The sequence below is a fragment of the Solanum dulcamara genome, chromosome 10 (genome assembly GCF_947179165.1).
Source record: "Solanum dulcamara chromosome 10, daSolDulc1.2, whole genome shotgun sequence".
Classification (NCBI taxonomy): domain Eukaryota; kingdom Viridiplantae; phylum Streptophyta; class Magnoliopsida; order Solanales; family Solanaceae; genus Solanum; species Solanum dulcamara.
Genome location: NC_077246.1, coordinates 72,934,234 through 72,951,930, shown reverse-complemented (window position 1 = coordinate 72,951,930; position 17,697 = coordinate 72,934,234). Strand labels below are relative to the sequence as shown.

The 17,697-nt window shown below is 36.2% G+C and overlaps 4 protein-coding genes across 4 annotated transcripts; 1 reads left to right on the top strand and 3 right to left on the bottom strand.

The window, feature by feature from the left end:
* Positions 1–169: 169 nt before the first annotated feature.
* On the bottom strand, positions 170–2,657 carry LOC129869972 (putative disease resistance protein RGA3). Its single transcript, XM_055944523.1, has 4 exons — positions 2,318–2,657; positions 1,966–2,144; positions 852–1,855; positions 170–677 (listed from the first exon to the last, which is right to left on the bottom strand). Exons 1-4 carry the CDS (start codon positions 2,655–2,657, stop codon positions 170–172), a joined length of 2,031 nt encoding a protein of 676 aa, XP_055800498.1.
* A 3,316-nt stretch (positions 2,658–5,973) lies between these two features.
* LOC129869971 (disease resistance protein RGA2-like) lies at positions 5,974–9,186 on the top strand. The gene is made up of 4 exons (XM_055944522.1): positions 5,974–6,003; positions 6,980–7,935; positions 7,989–8,717; positions 8,892–9,186. The coding sequence occupies exons 1-4, from the start codon at positions 5,974–5,976 to the stop codon at positions 9,184–9,186; spliced, it is 2,010 nt and encodes a 669-aa protein (XP_055800497.1).
* Positions 9,187–10,275: 1,089 nt separating this feature from the next.
* Positions 10,276–13,184, bottom strand: LOC129871483 (protein DUF642 L-GALACTONO-1,4-LACTONE-RESPONSIVE GENE 2-like). The gene is made up of 3 exons (XM_055946403.1): positions 13,035–13,184; positions 11,756–12,253; positions 10,276–10,935 (listed from the first exon to the last, which is right to left on the bottom strand). Exons 1-3 carry the CDS (start codon positions 13,123–13,125, stop codon positions 10,412–10,414), a joined length of 1,113 nt encoding a protein of 370 aa, XP_055802378.1. The 5' UTR covers positions 13,126–13,184; the 3' UTR covers positions 10,276–10,411.
* Positions 13,185–14,226: 1,042 nt separating this feature from the next.
* Positions 14,227–16,430, bottom strand: LOC129870568 (protein DUF642 L-GALACTONO-1,4-LACTONE-RESPONSIVE GENE 2-like). The gene is made up of 3 exons (XM_055945391.1): positions 16,288–16,430; positions 15,341–15,838; positions 14,227–14,948 (listed from the first exon to the last, which is right to left on the bottom strand). Exons 1-3 carry the CDS (start codon positions 16,376–16,378, stop codon positions 14,425–14,427), a joined length of 1,113 nt encoding a protein of 370 aa, XP_055801366.1. The 5' UTR covers positions 16,379–16,430; the 3' UTR covers positions 14,227–14,424.
* Positions 16,431–17,697: the final 1,267 nt, after the last annotated feature.

Here is a 17,697-nt window from a genome sequence, read left to right as displayed (position 1 = left end):
CAGATAAGAAGAAGAAAAAAGAACTGAAGATTCTGGAAAATACATGGAAAAAATGAAACATATGATATAACCAACAAAGGCATGAAAGAAACAAAACTCAAGATCAGTAAGTGAATTTGAGCCTCAGAAATATGAGATGTCCTGCCTTTTCATTCTGACTCAAGATCAGTCAGTTGTCGATCCGAAATACCTTCAGGTTCGTGAGCCAACTCATCCCCTTGGGCAATGAAAATGTTTTACGGCACTTGGAAATTTCATGTTTTTCAAGTGCACTAAGATTTTCCAGCCACTGTGGCAATGCTGCGAAATTCAGGCATCTTTCCACCCTCAGGTATTGTAGAGCAGCACTAGCACCTTCAAGCCATCGGGTCAAAGTAACTAACTGTGGTAAACCAGCAAGTACCAACATCTGAAGGTTTCTGAGGCATTGAACATCTTTTGACTCCAATTCAGGTAAGCCTCCAATAACCAATGACCGAAGCATCCTAAGTCCTTCAATATCATGCCACTCCAACAATGTAAGCTCTTCACAGTCAACAATCAACAGATTCTCTAATGCAGTAAGCTGCTTCATAGTACTTGGGAAAAAGGTCAGTCTTGGGCAACCGATGATTGCCAATGTACGAAGACTAGTCAGATGTTGCAGACCTTCAGAAGAAGATACTAGATCGTTGCAGCTATGAATGTACAAAGAATGAAGGGATAATAAACAGTCAATTGCTTTATCAGGAAAACATGTTTGCTTGGTGGTTATATGCAAGTGTCTTAGGCTGATCAAATTTCCAATATCTTTAGGCAGGCCTTCAAGTTGTGCACAACTAGTAGCTCAAAGTGTCTGTAAGCTCAGCAACTTGTTAATTGAATCAGGTAATTCTTTAATGTTGCCTTTGGCACTTACATCAAGATATCTTAAATACTTCAGTTCGCCAACAGAGCTAGGCAACTCATTAAAACATGAAACACTGATATCTAGCACCCTAAGTTGCATGAATCTTGCTATGCAATTCTCAACGAACATTGTACTCATCGGCCCTACTCCATCAACGGAGAAGGATATGGTCCTTAATGCCCGGTTACTGACAAGGGATGTTGGCAGTTCCTTGCCTGACAAATCATAGTCAGAAAACGCCATATGTATGACCTTATCAGAAACGTTTTGTATGTGAGAATTTACTGTACAGAATTCAACCCCTGCTGCTGATAGTGCAAGATCATATACAAGGTCATGCAATGTACAGATTGAGGTATAAACGGAACGATATTCTTCAACGTCTTGAAAAAAGGATCTCAACAATAACTCTCGGAAATATTGAATCGCAATGTGCTCAAGATCTTCTGATTCATTAGACTTACTAATGAGACCTTCTGCTACCCACACCTGTATCAATTTATCTATTTCAATCGCATAGCCCTTGGGAAATATTGAGCAGAAAACAAGACAAACTTTGAGATCAAATGGTAATCGCTCGTAGCTCACTCTTAGTGCAGGTAAAATTTTGTCATTCTGATTTGTGTTCCACATATAATTAGCATTAACATCATTCCACTCCCTTTCCTTGGTTTCCATGTGCAATGAAGATCCTAAAATCATTAACAGTAGGGGATTTCCCTCACACTTCTGCACTATATCTGACACAATACTAACGAGATTTGGATGTTGCACTTCTTGACCTTGTTCAAATGCCTTTCTCAAGAACAAAGTGAGACAATCTTCACTTAATAAACCCTTCAAACAGTATGCAGGAACCGTCCCCATCATCGAAGCTACTTCATCAAACCGTGTTGTTACAAGAATCTTACTACCACAATCACCTGCAATCAACGATTTCTTCAGTTCATCCCACTTAACTGGATCCTATTCCATACATCATCTAGAACAATCAAATAATTCTTTCCATACAAAGTCTCACGAATGAGTTTCTGCAGTTCATTCATATCAAGATTCTCACATATATCTTCTCTAACGGAATTCACAATTTGTTCTAATAGTTTCTCCACTTTAAACACACGAGACACATGAACCCACAAATGCAGCTGAAAATGACTAACTATCCTTGGATCATTATACACCAATTTGGCAAGAGTAGTTTTTCCAATGCCGACAACTCCAACAATGGGAAATACAGAAAGAGTTTCTTCATTTCCTGATCTTAAAAGCATTTCAACAACAATATCTCTATCATTGTCCCTTCCCACAACATCAGAGTAATGAACACATGTACGTGTGTGCTTAAGCCCCCTTTCTCTGTAAGAGCTAGGAAAGCGACCTTTTTTTCCTCATCATAAATACTAAACATTCTAAAGCTGCATGCCTTACTCCATTTCTTGACAAGTTTTTCAATTTCAAAAACCATCCGAATTCGAAGGACAAAATGGTTTGAGCCAGAGAAGAAATTAATCACCTTTGATGTTTTTGATCTGGAAAGCAACTGGCTTTGCAAAGAGTAAACTTCATATTTATCCACCACATGTTCAGCCTCACACAAAGCAACCTTCAGAATATCAGCTACCTCTTGACAGTAGTCACCATTATATTTTATGTTTTTAATTAAATCTTCCAATTCTGGAAGTAGGGAATGCAAATTCAAGACCTTTGCAATGTCCACAACAGAGTTGAGTTTCAGTATAAGCTTGTATTCTATGATCTCAATATCCATGAAGATGGAAGGAAAAGTTTCAGATTGATGATGATGGTCCATAGGGAGAAAGTTTAGTTTTTTGGTAGGGGAAGTAGAGGGTTTGAGAAATTTTCAAGTTCCCTTGAACTCAAATTACATTGGATAAATAAGCAAGGCGGCAGCCTGGCGCGGTATTCGGGGAAGGGTCGGACCACAAGGGTCTTAAATTGCACTCAAATATTTGGGGTAAAATGTAGTATTTTTTGGATGGTTCAGAGAACCCCCTCCAGGTTTAGCTTCGTAATTATACCTTGTTTGGATAGTTGTTATCAATTGTATTGTATTGCTAGTTTAAATACCATGTTTGTTTTGATTGTTACTTAAATTTTATTATATCGTATCGTTAAATCTATTGTTAGGTAACGATGAAAAATCTCATTTTGTGTAAATGATGATTTGGTGTGATCGCGTCGTGAGCTTAGTTTTTTCTTCTTATTTTGTCTTTACTTGCTATTTAACAATCCTATTTTATCCTTTACACTACTTTTTTATAGTAGCTCTATCCGTACCCTAAATTTCTTATAGGTTTATTCTTCAAAATGTTTATGTGTACTAATGTTTATGTAACGACTGAGAATAATACAATCTATCCAAATGTTGTACTAATTAAAACAACACAATTTATTACAATACAATACAATATGATACATTATGAAATAATAAGTAACAACCCTCCAAATAGAGTTAGTGGTTTACGATATTACGTTTACCCACCTTTTGATTTCTCTATGAAAATAACTCATTTATCATTAATGTAAAGTGATATTATGAACTTATTATTATGTTAACATTTTAATGTGTCAAATTACACCCAAACACTTTGTAGATATTTCATATATCTGAACATGAGCGGAGCTAGGGTGCTGCAAGGGGATTTATTTGAGCCCCCTTCCTAGAATACTTACATTGTTTATATAATATTAAAATTATTTTTTATGTATATGAAGTAAATATTGAATCCCCATAGCTTCTTCGTATGTTTCCTTTGTATATATTGAATCAAAAATCTGAATCATATAATATTTTTCCATGTTGTCAAGTTAGGGGTAAGATTTGTATACATTCTACCCTCTCCAGAACTCACTTGTGGAACTACACTGAGTATGTTGTTCCAAGCTAGCAATAAATTTCTTTTGTCTTGACTCTTGCCTATTATTTTCATCTGATTTACTCCATGAACAAAGCCTAGCTAGAGTCATGTTAGTTTGAAGGTATATGAAAGACTTACTCATGCATGGTGTTTCTACCGAACCAATAAATTGATGTGATTCAGTGTAAACACCTGTGCTTAAGTAATTTTTACTCGTACAGTAAGAGTATATGTGCACGAACATGTGTATTCTAATGTATTCTTTGATTGTTGGTAACATGAAATTCATACATGATATTGTATACAAGTAAAATGTAGCTTGTATGTAAAAAGAAGAAAAAAACAAGATGTACTACTTAAGTAGGTCCTGGACCTGTCAACTGTAATCTCCCATGTGATAACACAATAATTGATCAGTTAATTCTCGAGCTGTGATCTCTGAACTCATATGTGATGTAGGGACATCCATCATCAATTGGAGACAGTCATCTCACCTAGAATAGTGATTGACCTACTATCACGAGTTAAATTACATTGACGGTGTAAACAAATTTTTACACTGTCAGTATATGTAACATAAACCCATAATTCTTTTATAACCATGCTTGGATAAGCATATATGATATGTGTATTGCAATGATTTCTCTTGAAAAAATTTCAAGTAAGATGTGGCAATTGCATTCAATTCTTATGAATAAAAACTATAGTAAAAGAGTTCTTTTTTATTTATTTAAACAATTGATAATCAGTCCTGTGGCATATACCATTGAGGGATATGATGGGATGGTTGATTCCTCTGCTCTTAACTAGAGGTTTCGAGTTCGAGCTCTGAGAATAGAGAACCTTTCAGCTTTACCCCTCTTACTGGCCTACATGACGCGAATTTGAATTGGTCGACCATTGAATTTAGAATACATACATGAATCATGATGCTTAAACAAAAAAAGAAGTTGCTTCGAATATGAATAAGAGATAACATGATGTGATCTTCAGTAAGGTCATGATCCTCCTGAGCTGTGATCTCTGAACTCACATGTGATGTGGGGAAATCCATCATAAATTGGACACATTCATCTCACCTACAATAGAAGTTGATGAGTCAGGTTTGCATTGAAATCAGAAGGACTAACATAACTCGCAACAGAAGACAAAAACAATCCTAGATAGAATTGTCAATCGAGGCCTCGAGGGACCTGAGATGTGGTGGTTAACGCTGCAGTGGTTGTCAGCTGAGTAAATTTTTACTCTGGTTGTGTGATCTTGATTACATTGCCAGTCGTAAGCCCAGATAAAGGAGGAGGATTAGGGTAGGTTGATGACAGGCGTAAAACTAGTCAATTATAATGGATCCTCATGATACATGCTAAAAATAAAATGTTTCCCACAACATAATCAAATTTAGTTTCTTGAAGTGTACTATTGTAATAGATTATATTGGAATTCATTCATCAAAGTAACAAAGCCAGTATGGCTGATAACATGTGGCTGTTTGAAGTGAAGTCCAACGTTGCTTGGACTCTTCAAAAAGGTCATCGGGTGCGTGTCAGATCCTCCAAAAATAGTGTATTTTTGGAGGATCCGACACGGGTTCTGCAATTCTTTTTGGAGAGTCTTGAGAAACATAAGTTGTTTTACTATCCTACTTCCTACTTAGTGGCAAAAGTAAGATGTTGCAAATTTACGTGAACAAAGTCCATATTTCGATTTCAAGACCTTTTTATGGGATGATGAAAGTATAAAAGAAGGCTCTTTACCTATTTATATATTGTGATATCAGTAAGATGAATTTCCTGGATGTGAGAAATCTTTGTCCAATCCTCTCCAGTATCTTTTCCGCATCGTCTAGTTAATCCAGGACATTTCTGAATTTTCAGCATCCTCAATGTAGTAAGACAACTCACGCTATCCGGGAGAGATGAAAATTTCGGGCATCCTGTAATCTCAAGCTTCTCAAGGGACGTGACGTTTTCCAGCCAAGCAGGCAATGCAACAACTTGGACATGTTGAAATGTGAATGAACTTTAGACTATTAGAATCCCCTTTCAACCACTCTGGCAAAGACACCAAATGTGGAAGTCCTCCGATTACAAGTGACCGGATTCTCTTTAGGCCCTGAAAATCTTGCCAGTCGGACAACATAAGCTCTTCACAGTTGACAATCATAAGGTTCTCTAAGGCTGACAAGTGAATAATGGACAAATAAAGATGGACGGAGGGAGTAGTACATTATCTCGTGTTTGTAAAGTTTTCATCTTTCCACCAAGAAAATTATGACCTACAAATTTCCCAGTAATTTCATTTCCCTAGAAGTCAATACTAAAAAAGTCTTCTTTTTTCCAATTTGTTGATACAAAGAAACTTACTAGTTTTGGAAAGTTTTCATCTTTCCACCAAGTAAACTATTGACCACAATTTGTTGAGTAAAATTTCTTCAGTTCTCACAAGATACCTTTCACATATATGGTGTCAACATGGTACTTAAAGGCAGAAAAATTCAAGGGATATATGCCCTTTACTAGTGTGCATAAGACTCCTTGGGTTGTAATTCAGCCTGTTTAACAGCTAAGGATCTTTTTTCTTTTCTTAGGAGGTTATGGAGGGAATGGATGTATTTGTCCCTGGCATAGCTTCTCCTTTCATACCAATAGTAGTTGTATTACTCTTGTAGTTCTTGTCCTTCGATTTCATTTACTAATTGTTGTTTCTCGTACTTTGATTATTGGAAACAGTCTTTCTACCTCCAAGTGGATGGAAAAAGTAAGATTTGCTTACACTCTATCATCCTCTGACCGCATTTGTGGGATTACACTAGGTACGTTGTTGTTGTTGTTATGTAGATCAATTGTTAGGCCCAAAGTTGGAAAGAACATTCTCTTTGGATAATCTTATAGAGTTCTTTTTTCCCCAGCAAATTATAAAGTAGGTACTTCACTTTAGCTGCCAAAGGAAACCAAGAACCAACTTTTCTTTATGGATCTGGTTCAAGAATCCGCAACTTTGAGTTCAATCTAAGGCCTCGCCTATTTCTTCAATGTGATTTGAGTTCAAGGGAACTTGAAAATTTCTCAACCCCTCAACATCCCCTACCAAAAACTAAACTTTCGCTATGGACCATCATCAATCTGAAACTTTTCCTTCCATCTATATGGAAATTGAGATCATAGCATAAAAGCTTATACTGAAACTAAATTCTGTTGTTGACATTGCAAAGGCCTTGAATTTGCATTCCCTACTTCCAAAATTGGAATGGTTAATCAAAAACATAAAATATAATAATGACTACTGTCATGAGGCAGCTGAGCTTCTGAAGGTTGCTTTGTCTGAGGCTGAACATGTGGTGGATAAATATGAAGTTTACTCTTTGCAAAGCCAGTTGCTTTCCAGATCAAAAACATCAAAGGTGCTTAATTTCTTCTCTGGCTCAAACCATTTTGTCCTTCGAGTTAGGATGGTTTTTGAAATTGAAAAACTCGTCAAGAAATGTAGTATGCCGTGCAGCATTGTAAAGCTCATGAATCTTGGTAAGAAAATAGGTCGCTTTCCTAGATCTTACGGAGAAAGGGGGCTTACGCACACACGTACGTGTGTGCATTACTCTGATGTTGTGGGAAGGGACAATGATAGACATATTGTTGTTGAAATGCTTTTAAGATCAGAAAATGAAGCAACTCTTTTTGTATTTCCCATTGTTGGAGTTGGCGGCGTTGGAAAAACTACTCTTGCCAAATTGGTGTATAATGATCCAAGGATAGTTAGTCATTTTCAGCTGTGTCTGTGGGTTCGTGTGTCTCGTGTGTTTAAAGTGGAGAAACTATTAGAACAAATTGTGAATTCTGTTAGAGAAGATATATGTGAGAATCTTGATATGAATGAACTGCAGAAACTCGTTCGTGAGACTTTGTATGGAAAGAATTATTTGACTGTTTTAGATGATGTGTGGAATGAAGATCCAGTTAAGTGGGATGAACTGAAGAAGTCATTAATTGCGGGTGATTGTGGTAGTAAGATTCTTGTAACAACACGGTTTGATGAAGTAGCTTCAATGATGGGGACGGTTCCTCCATACTGTTTGAAGGGTTTATTAAGTGAAGATTGTCTGACTTTGTTCTTGAGAAAGGCATTTGAACAAGGTCAAGAAGTGCAACATCCAAATCTCGTTGGGATTGCGTCAGATATAGTGCAGAAGTGTGAGGGAAATCCCCTACTGTTAATGATTTTAGGATCTTCATTGCACATGAAACTGATGAATCGGAGTGGGATGATGTTAATGATAATTATATGTGGAACTCAAATCAGAATGACAAAATTCTACCTGCACTAAGAGTGAGCTATGAGCGATTACCATCTGCTCTCAAAGTTTGTCTTGCTTACTGCTCAATATTTCCCAAGGACTGTGTGATAGAAATAGATAAATTGATACAGTTGTGGCTAGCAGAGGGACTCATCAGTCAGTCTGATGGATTAGAAGATCTTGAACACATAGGGATTCAATATTTCCAAGAGTTATTATCGAGATCCTTTTTTCAAGACGTTGAAGAATATCGTTCTGTTTTCACCTCTATCTGTAAATTGCATGACCTTGTACATGATCTTGCACCATCAGCAGCAGGGATTGAATTCTGTACAGTAAATTCTCACATACAAAACATTTCTGATGAGGTCAGATGTGTGGCGTTTTCTGACTATGATTTGTTAGGCAAGGAACTGCCAACATCCCTTGTCAGTAACCGGGCATTAAGGACCATATCCTTCTCCGTTGATGGAGTAGGGCCGATGAGTACAATGTTCGTTGAGAATTGCATAGCAAGATTCATGCAACTTAGGGTGCTAGATATCAGTGTTTCATGTTTTAATGAGTTGCCTAGCTCTGTTGGCGAACTGAAGTATTTAAGATATCTTGATGTAAGTGCCAAAGGCAACATTAAAGAATTACCTGATTCAATTAACAAGTTGCTGAGCTTACAGACACTTTGAGCTACTAGTTGTGCACAACTTGAAGGCCTGCCTAAAGATATTGGAAATTTGATCAGCCTAAGACACTTGCATATAACCACCAAGCAAACATGTTTTCCTGATAAAGCAATTGGCTGTTTATTATCCCTTCATTCTTTGTACATTCATAGCTGCAACGATCTAGTATCTTCTTCTGAAGGTCTGCAACATTTGACTAGCCTTCGCACTTTGGCAATTATTGGTTGCCCAAGACTGACCTTTTTCCCAAGTGCTATGAAGCATCTTACTGCCTTAGAGAATCTGCTGATTGTTGACTGTGAAGAGCTTACAGTGTTGGAGTGGCAAGATATTGAAGGACTTAGGATGATCCGGTCATTGGTTATCGGAGGCTTACCTGAATTGGAGTCAAAAGATGTTCACTGCCTCAGGAACCTTCAGATGTTGGTGCTTACTGGTTTACCATAGTTAGTTACTTTATCCCGATGGCTTGAAGGTGCTAGTGCTACTCTACAATACCTGAGGATGGAAAGGTGCCTGAATTTTGCAGCATTACCAAAGTGGCTGGAAAATCTAAGTGCACTTGAAAAACTTGAAATTTCCAAGTGCCGTAAATCATTTTCATTGCCCGAGGGGATCAATTGTCTCACGAAGCTGAAGGTATTACGGATCGACAACTGACTGATCTTGAGTTCAGAATGCCAAAGCAGGACATCTCATATTTCTGAGGCTCAAATCAACTGACTGATCTTGAGTTTTGCTTCTTTCATGCCTTGATTGGTTATATCATCTTTCATTTTTCTATGTATTTCAGTTCTTTTTTCTTCTTCTTCCCATGTGCTGTTTCAGAGTCTTAGTTGTGATACTTTGTTTTATGGTAAAATAAGATATACTTCTGATGCAACTTCAAATTGCTTCCAAAGCAAGGAGAAGAATTGTAGTGTTATGCATTAAAGAGAACATTACTAAGAGAGCTTGTGTGTAAAATGTGTAACATTTCATGCTGCCAACCACAGGGTTACTTGCTTTTTGCTGTCATTATTTTCCTTTCTATCCTGCTATGATTACACTTCTTTTGAGCCGAGTCTATGGAAACAACCTCTCTACCCACAAAGATGGGGATAAGGTCTACGTAATTATCCCACTTGTTGGATTATGTTAGGTATGTTGTTGTTGTTGATTTCACCATCATAATATTATTTCAAGGCATAATATCGATTCTCAATAAGAGAGCTTGGATCGAATCATACCATCCACCCTGCACCCACCCCCGAGTATATGCTTCAACAGGAATCACCCAAGAAGGTGAAAGTTTTCTTGAATGTTCATTTCCTCTCTTTTCAACATACGTAAATTAATAAATTCTCCATTTTTTTGATTTATTCAAATTGATTATAATCAAACACCAATATACTACCACTACACCATCAATCCCAAACAAACTGGGGTTACCTATATGAATCTCCGCTTCTTCATTAAAGCTCATTTCATATCATTGGATTTGGAACTAAGAAAATGCATGATTAGGCACTTTGTGACTTGTAGAAGGAAATAATGAAGGGGTTTTACTACTTTTATTGAATAAATATATCATTCTTGTTCGGACTGAACAACAAAAAAAAACAACATGAAAACAGTGGTACAGAACTTATCTTGAAATTGACCTTTTCTGAGTACGCTCACTTCCGTCTGCTTATTTACGGACATGAACGAGACTAACATCATCGATGACAGGTCCACACATGTGACCGAAGTCATGTATCTTCGTGTGATAGAATGGATTATAAAAAGCTATCGTTGTCCTAGTTTTATCTGCTTGGAACTCGAGGCTTGCAGTCTTGTACCATCCCTTTCCACTTGATACAAATGAAACTTGTGTACTGGCCTTTCCAGCAAATGCTTGAACTGTCATTGTTCCATGGCAGTCATTGTTTGCATCGCCAATGATGAAAGTCAGGTTGTAGAATTGTTTAGCGATTGTCCTTACTGTCTGTGCAATGCCTGTTTCCCTTCCTCCTATTAATTCAACAGCTGCATTTCCTGAAGGCACGAAGAAATGCTTCGAGTCGATGTATTTTGCTGGTTTTGCAAACTGAACCATCCATCCTGGAATTGGTGAGTACTTGTCCTGTTTCAGAGGCAGGACGAGCACCCCTGTCGAGAAGTTCTTGAATACATGAGGACCAGCTTCAAATCCACCATTTTTCACCAAGTTACCTGCATACATGACCAGGAAAAAGACACTGCATTGCATCAGGATCTGATTTGTAAGTTTATAAATGTGCACCATTCAGCTGAAAGAATTTTCGCAATGTATTCGGGGCGTTTGCACAAATCGCTTCTTTTGAGGCTACCTGTCTACCTCCCACACTCGACGGATTACACTGGATATGTTGTTGTTGCTTCTTTTGAGGCCACTGTTTAAACTTTGTCCCCATTAGTCTACTGGGCTGAATTTGTCTCCTGAGAGGAAAATTCATCCAACTATGTTTGAAGGCGAAATTTAGCCCATTGGACTAAGGGGAACACACTGTAAAGAGTAGTCTCAGTAAAGGCCAACAATAACAACAACAAACCTTAGTCCTACCTTAACAAGGTAGAGAGGTTGTTTTCGATAAACACTCGGCTCAAAACAGATGAAAAAGATGACAGTAGCAACAAGTAGGAACAACAACAAGAAAATACAATAATCGAGGCTAAGGAATCAAAGGATAGAAATAGAAATCTAAGAATACGAAAATACAAGACTAATATTAATATTCCGCGAATAGGAAAGTAAAGCACTCAACTACCTACAAACCTTGTATCCTAATCCTCGACCTCCACACTCATATCCTCGGTAAGCTCAAGCTGCAACATGTCCTGCCTAATCACCTCACCTCAATATTTCTTAGGCCTACTTCTACCCTTCTCTACGACCAACCTCTCGCACATCCACACATCTCCTCTTTACATGTCCGAACCATCTCAACCTCACTTCCCGCATCTTATCAGAAAAGGTCATACAGTACAAATAATCAATGTTTGATAGGCTTACCTTTAGTATATGTAGCCATAGGCATTTCCTTGATTGCAATATGGTCAAGAAGTGGTCCACAAGCTGGATCTTCTTGCATACCAGGATTGTGAAATTTGACCTCAACAAAATTAGATGTTGTTTTGAAAGCCCAAGCATAAGTGTCACCACCATCAGCACTATACAATGTCTGAATAGGAAGATCACTAGACGTGCCTCCAGCTGAGACAGTAAGGACCTCATCTTGAGCACAAGTCCTAGTGGCTCCAAATGTGAGTGAATATATTGTCTTTGGCTTCACCTCCACATACTGAGAAATGGAAGCCTCATTCCCAAGTCGGATCGCATGGGCCCCACGAGGGATTGGGAAGTAGAATCCTCCTTCCTGGGGCCCACCTGATACCCACTCAACTATACCACTGATTTCCCATTCAGGTAAGGAGTATTTGCCAATGATCACTGTTTTCTTTAGTTCTGATGGCTTTGGACCTTCTTCAAAGTCACCATTTTCCAGTAGATCTGTCAAATATTTGAAAGATATCAATATCACATCACAGCTTACAGTACATTTGAGATAACATTCAAACAAATCAGAGTATACAAATACAAAAATGCTCAAATTATCTTATTGAGCTGAGGTCTAGAAGTTGGCTGCAACCTCAACTTGGTTGATTTGCTACTCCAAAGTTTCAAGTACAGTCTACCTCAGAGGCGGATCCGGAATTTTCACCAAAACAGGTTCAAAAAATACAAATGTAGTGTCCTGGATTTGAACTCGAAACCTCAAAAGTGAATTTTGAATCTCCTTAACTACTGAGTCACCCTCTAGTCTTGTGTCTTCGGACGATTCAAAATCTATATATATCACCAAAAATTACCTTATATATATATCAATGTAACTTTTGTCGAGGGGGTTCGGGCAAACACCCTCCTGCCCTCTATTGAGCTGAGGTCTAGAAGTTGGCTGCAACCTCAACTTGGTTTGCTACTTCAAAGTTTCAAGTACAGTCTACATTAGTGGTGGATTCAAAATTTTCACTAAAACAGTTCAAAAAATACAAATGTGGTGTGCTGGATTTAACTCGAAACCTCAAAAGTGAATTTTGAACCTTCTAAACTACTGAGACAACCTCTACTCTTGTGTTCGGAGGATTCCAAGCCTATATATAACCATAAAAATAATTTGAAAAATTACCTTCTATATACAATATAATTTTTGGCCGAAGAGGGTTTTTAGATCCATAAAAACTGTTTCTAAGCACTACTGATCTTTAAAGAAGCTAAAAGAAGTAGATCTTACCATCAAGATATGGAATAATAGTTGCAGCAGAAGCAAAGCTGATGTACAAAGAGAAAATGAGTACAAAAGAAAGAGAGAAAATGGAAGCCATTTTAGTGCAAAAAAACTTGATGAAAGGAAGAAAGTTTAAACTAGATTTGAAGAGGAAAAAAGCAGGAATATGTCCTATATTTAAAGAACAAAGAAGTAGAAGAGTATAAAATTACTTCATCGCACGGTTTCAAGTCTTGGAAACAGTTTTTAACAAAAATATAAGATAAGATTGCGTACAATAGACCCTTGTGGTTACTTCTCCGGACCCTGCGCATAGCAAAAGTCTTACTGCACCGGACTGTCTTTTTTTTATTTCTGTATTCATTATGTTTTTTAATTGCAACATTCTATATCGTAGATTTACGATCACAATATTTAAACAACTATACATATGTTTAATTTAGGAATACAAAATTCAAAAAAATTTCTTTTATTTATTGAATTCTGTGTTAAGTCACAGTAAAGATAAGTTCAAAAAAGAGAAGATATTTATTGAAATGTGTCAGGCTGTCTCCTTTTAACTCTTTATTTTATTGAAAACCTGACACTCATTTATTAATAATAGAGTTTATATTGTCTTGTTCTGGCAGTTTATTTATCTTTTTACTCTATCAGGTTAAGTTGAATTATTTCATTTCAAAATCAAGTTTAAAATGACAAATTAGAAGATACTATATTAAGTTAAATTACACCGACCTAAGTTGCTCTCGAACTCTCTAAAAATGTATTAGTTTTTGAAGAATCTGACACGCACCAGACCCGATGAACATGGCTTATTTAAATTCTACAATGCCAGTACATGTAACTTCAATTCTTCATTGGTTACTGTAATTTCTCTGTTTCACTTGGAACAGTTGACATTGTAGAATTTAGTGAAGTTTCCTTTTGTTTATTCTTGTACTCCCTCCGTTTCAATTTGATAGTATGATTCTGACTTGACACGAAATTAAAGAAAGTAAATAAGATTTTTTGAATCTCGTGGTTTTAAACTAAAGATACGTAGAATGTATTAAAATACGTTTTAATCTTGTGGTTTTAAACATGTCACGTGAAACGTTGAAATTAAACAGTTTTAGAAAAAAGAAAAAGATATATTCTTATTTAAACAAATGCCAACGCGTTAAAGTTGATCAATAAATACAACAACAACGTACTAGTATAATCCCGCAAACGAGGTCCGGATAGATAGGATACGTGTATGCACTTTAGGACTAACACAAGGAATAAAGAAAGGGATTTTACACTTTTATTGGATATATCGTTCGTATTTGGAGTGAAAAACTAAGAGAAAAATCTATTCCTGTTAAAAACTTGTCTTGATATTGAACCTTTTCTGAGTATGATCACTTCATTCTGTTTATTTACGGACATGAACGAGACTAACATCATCGATGACAGGTCCACACATATGACCAAAGTCGTGTATCTTCGTGTGATAGTATGGATTATAGAAAGCTATTGTTGTCCTACTTGTATCAGCCTGGAACTTGAAGCTTGCTGTCTTGCACCATCCCTTTCCATTCGATACGAAGGAAACTTGTGTACTAGACTTGCCAGCAAATGCTTGAACTGTCATTGATCCGTGGCATTTGTTCTGTGCATCGCCTATTGTGAAAGTCAGGTTGTAGAACTGTTTTGGGATTGTTCGTACGATCTGTGCAATGCCTGTTTCCCTTCCTCCTATTAATTCAATAGCTCCATTTCCTGAAGGCACGAAGAAATGTTTCGAGTCTATGTATTTTGCTGGTTTTGCAAACTGAACCATCCATCCTGGAATTGGTGAGTACTTGTCCTGTTTCAAAGGCAGGACGAGCACTCCTGTCGAGAAGTTCTTGAATACATGAGGACCAAGTTCAAATCCTCCATTTTTCACCAAGTTACCTGCATATGTTCCATGAACAAGGTATTTCTATCAGGATCTGATCTTTAAGTTTGCTAAATATGCAATGTATTACTGGCAATTGCACAAATCGCCTCTTTTGAGGCCACCCGTTAGTGCAGCAATCCATTTGAGCTAAATTTGTCCCCATTAGTCCATTTGAGCTAAATTTGTCTGTGGAAAGGAAAATTCATCCGACAACTTTTAAAGGCAAAATTTAGCCCACTGGACGATAACGAGGACTGATATTGAAGAGTTTTTGCTTCAGAAAAGGTCATACAACAACAAGTCAACAACAACATACCCAGTGTAATCCCACAATTAGGGTCTGGACAGGGTGGTGTGTACGTAGTCTTACCTATAACGATACAAAATAAGTAGGATTGGAATTTACCTTTAGTATATGTTGCCATAGGCATTTCTTTGATTGCAACATGGTCTATAAGTGGTCCACATGTTGGATCTTCTTGCATACCAGGATTGTGAAATGTGACCTTAACAAGATCTGATGTTGATTTGAATGCCCAAGCATAAGTGTCACCACCATCAGCACTGTACAATGTTTGAATGTTAAGATCACTTGACACGCCTCCCGCGGAGACGGTAAGGACCTCATCTTGAGCACAAGTCCTGGTGGCTCCAAATGTGAGTGAATATATTATGTTTGGCTTCACCTTCACATATTGAGAGATGGAAGCCTCGTTCCCGAGTCGGACAGCGTGGGCCCCACGAGGGATCGGAAAGTAGAATCCGCCTTCCTGGGGCCCACCGGATACCCACTCCACTATACCATTGATTTCCCATTTGGGTAAGGAGTGTTTACCAATGATCACTGTTTTCTTCATGTTTGATGGTTTTGGCCCTTGCTCAAAGTTTCCATTTTCTAGTAGATCTGTGAAATGTTATAAATAGATTAATTATATACGACATCAACATATCCAGTGTAATTCCACATGTGGGTCTCAGAGGATACAGTGTACATAGACCTTACCCCCACCTTAGGCAGGTAGAGAGGTTGTTTTCGATAGCTCAATTAAATCCATGCAAACAACTAAACTACTCAAATGCTATCTTATTGGGCTGAGGTCGAAAAGTTGGCTACAACCTCAACAGTGCCAAATGGAGTCTACGTACCAACAACATCCTCATTATACATTAAAAAGAACAATTCCTCTAAGAAATATAGTATGCTCGAACTCTTCAAACATATCATCGGGTGTGTGTCAAACTCTACAAACATGATATATTTTTAGAGGATCTGACATGATGCGACATTAGTTTTGAGAGTCCATGCAACATAGCAAAAAAGTAAACAAGAATTCATATAAAAGTAGAACTTACCATCAAGATATGGAACAGTATTACCAAAAGCAAAGCTATTATACAAAGAGAAAATTAATATAAAAGAAAGTGAAAAGAGAAGGGAAGCCATATTTGTTCAAAAACTTTGTGAAAAAAAGAAGAAAATCTCAGTTAGATTGAAGAGAAAAAAATCAAGAGTATGGTCCTATTTAAAGAGTAATGAATTAAATATATATATATATATATATATATATATATATATATATAATTAATTAAAGATAAGATTACAAAAAAGAAAAAAATCGTATAGCCATTACATTGTGCCACTAAATTAGCCGTGATATACGTCATGTTGTCTCAGTTTTTCCTCTTTATATAATTGAAAACTTGACATTATTTTATTAACAAAAGAATTTAAATTTCTGTATCCAAAGTTCAGTTTACACGTATCTTAATTAATTTTAAAAGGCATCTGCTATATATCTCATCAGTATAGAGATTGAATAATCATGTACACCAATGCTTGAACAGATAAAAATCAATGTATTAATATTTTACACAATTAAGTTAAATCGATCTACGATAATAGAATAAAAATATATTATGCATAGTTACTCTACGATATAATGAAATAGTTATAATCTCTCCATGCTTAATTAAAGATTTTAAGTTTGAGTCTGAAAATAAGAAATCTTCTTGATAAGGTGCGTTTTACCACTTTAGTTGCCTACTAAACTCGATAAAAATTTGAATTATTTCGATCAATAAATTTTAAATACGAAATGACTAAAAAAATACTTAAATTCTTGAACAAGTCAAATACTAACCAAGAACGTGGCTTACCTAAAAGTCTTCATTGGTTTCCTTAATTTGCTCTGTTTTAATTGGAAATTGAATAGTTGAAAATTTGTAGATTTCAATGAAGCTTCCTTTTTATTTATTCTTGTACTTCCCGTTTCAAAGTATCTATCATAATTTTTAAAATTAATTATCTCAGATTACTTGTTATTTTAAAATTTTAAAATACAATTAATTCTTTTTTTCTAATTTTATTCTTAATAAATATTTTTTCTTAAAAACTACAAATAAAGTAAATATTTAATAAAGAGAAATTACATTTTAACGAGAATAAAATAGTAAAAAAATTCTTCTAATTAATATTTTTTATAAAACATATAAATAAAAAACACAACAGATAATTTGACACTAGGAGATCTAATTAAGCCTTTGACTATAATCCAGTGAATGTGTACAGACAAGTACAAACTGACTTTTCACTAATCATTAATCTAATGTTTCGTTAATTGATGGAACATGTTTTTTTATATAAAAAAAAATACCATTTGAATTTTATTAATTACTACTATAATACTTTAAGTTGGTGTCCCTTTTAAGTTATGGTTCATATTTATGATTTGCATGTGAACTGAGCAATCTGAAATGTATTTT

What these genes read in the sequence shown, in the direction of transcription:
- LOC129869972 (XM_055944523.1), bottom strand. Translation starts at nt 2,657, where the DNA reads ATGGATATTGAGATCATAGAATACAAGCTTATACTGAAACTCAACTCT. An exon ending in AAAACTTGTCAAGAAATGGA is followed by an intron (nt 2,145 to 2,317) that starts GTAAGGCATGCA and finishes TTTTAAGATCAG; the next exon opens with GAAATGAAGAAACTCTTTCT. An exon ending in TTACCTGATTCAATTAACAA is followed by an intron (nt 678 to 851) that starts GTTGCTGAGCTT and finishes GTACATTCATAG; the next exon opens with CTGCAACGATCTAGTATCTT.
- LOC129869971 (XM_055944522.1), top strand. Translation starts at nt 5,974, where the DNA reads ATGGACGGAGGGAGTAGTACATTATCTCGT. An exon ending in CCAAATCTCGTTGGGATTGC is followed by an intron (nt 7,936 to 7,988) that starts GTCAGATATAGT and finishes TAATGATTTTAG; the next exon opens with GATCTTCATTGCACATGAAA. An exon ending in TTACCTGATTCAATTAACAA is followed by an intron (nt 8,718 to 8,891) that starts GTTGCTGAGCTT and finishes GTACATTCATAG; the next exon opens with CTGCAACGATCTAGTATCTT.
- LOC129871483 (XM_055946403.1), bottom strand. Translation starts at nt 13,125, where the DNA reads ATGGCTTCCATTTTCTCTCTTTCTTTTGTACTCATTTTCTCTTTGTAC. An exon ending in TATTATTCCATATCTTGATG is followed by an intron (nt 12,254 to 13,034) that starts GTAAGATCTACT and finishes AATATTTGACAG; the next exon opens with ATCTACTGGAAAATGGTGAC. An exon ending in TATGGCTACATATACTAAAG is followed by an intron (nt 10,936 to 11,755) that starts GTAAGCCTATCA and finishes TCATGTATGCAG; the next exon opens with GTAACTTGGTGAAAAATGGT.
- LOC129870568 (XM_055945391.1), bottom strand. Translation starts at nt 16,378, where the DNA reads ATGGCTTCCCTTCTCTTTTCACTTTCTTTTATATTAATTTTCTCTTTG. An exon ending in TACTGTTCCATATCTTGATG is followed by an intron (nt 15,839 to 16,287) that starts GTAAGTTCTACT and finishes AACATTTCACAG; the next exon opens with ATCTACTAGAAAATGGAAAC. An exon ending in TATGGCAACATATACTAAAG is followed by an intron (nt 14,949 to 15,340) that starts GTAAATTCCAAT and finishes GAACATATGCAG; the next exon opens with GTAACTTGGTGAAAAATGGA.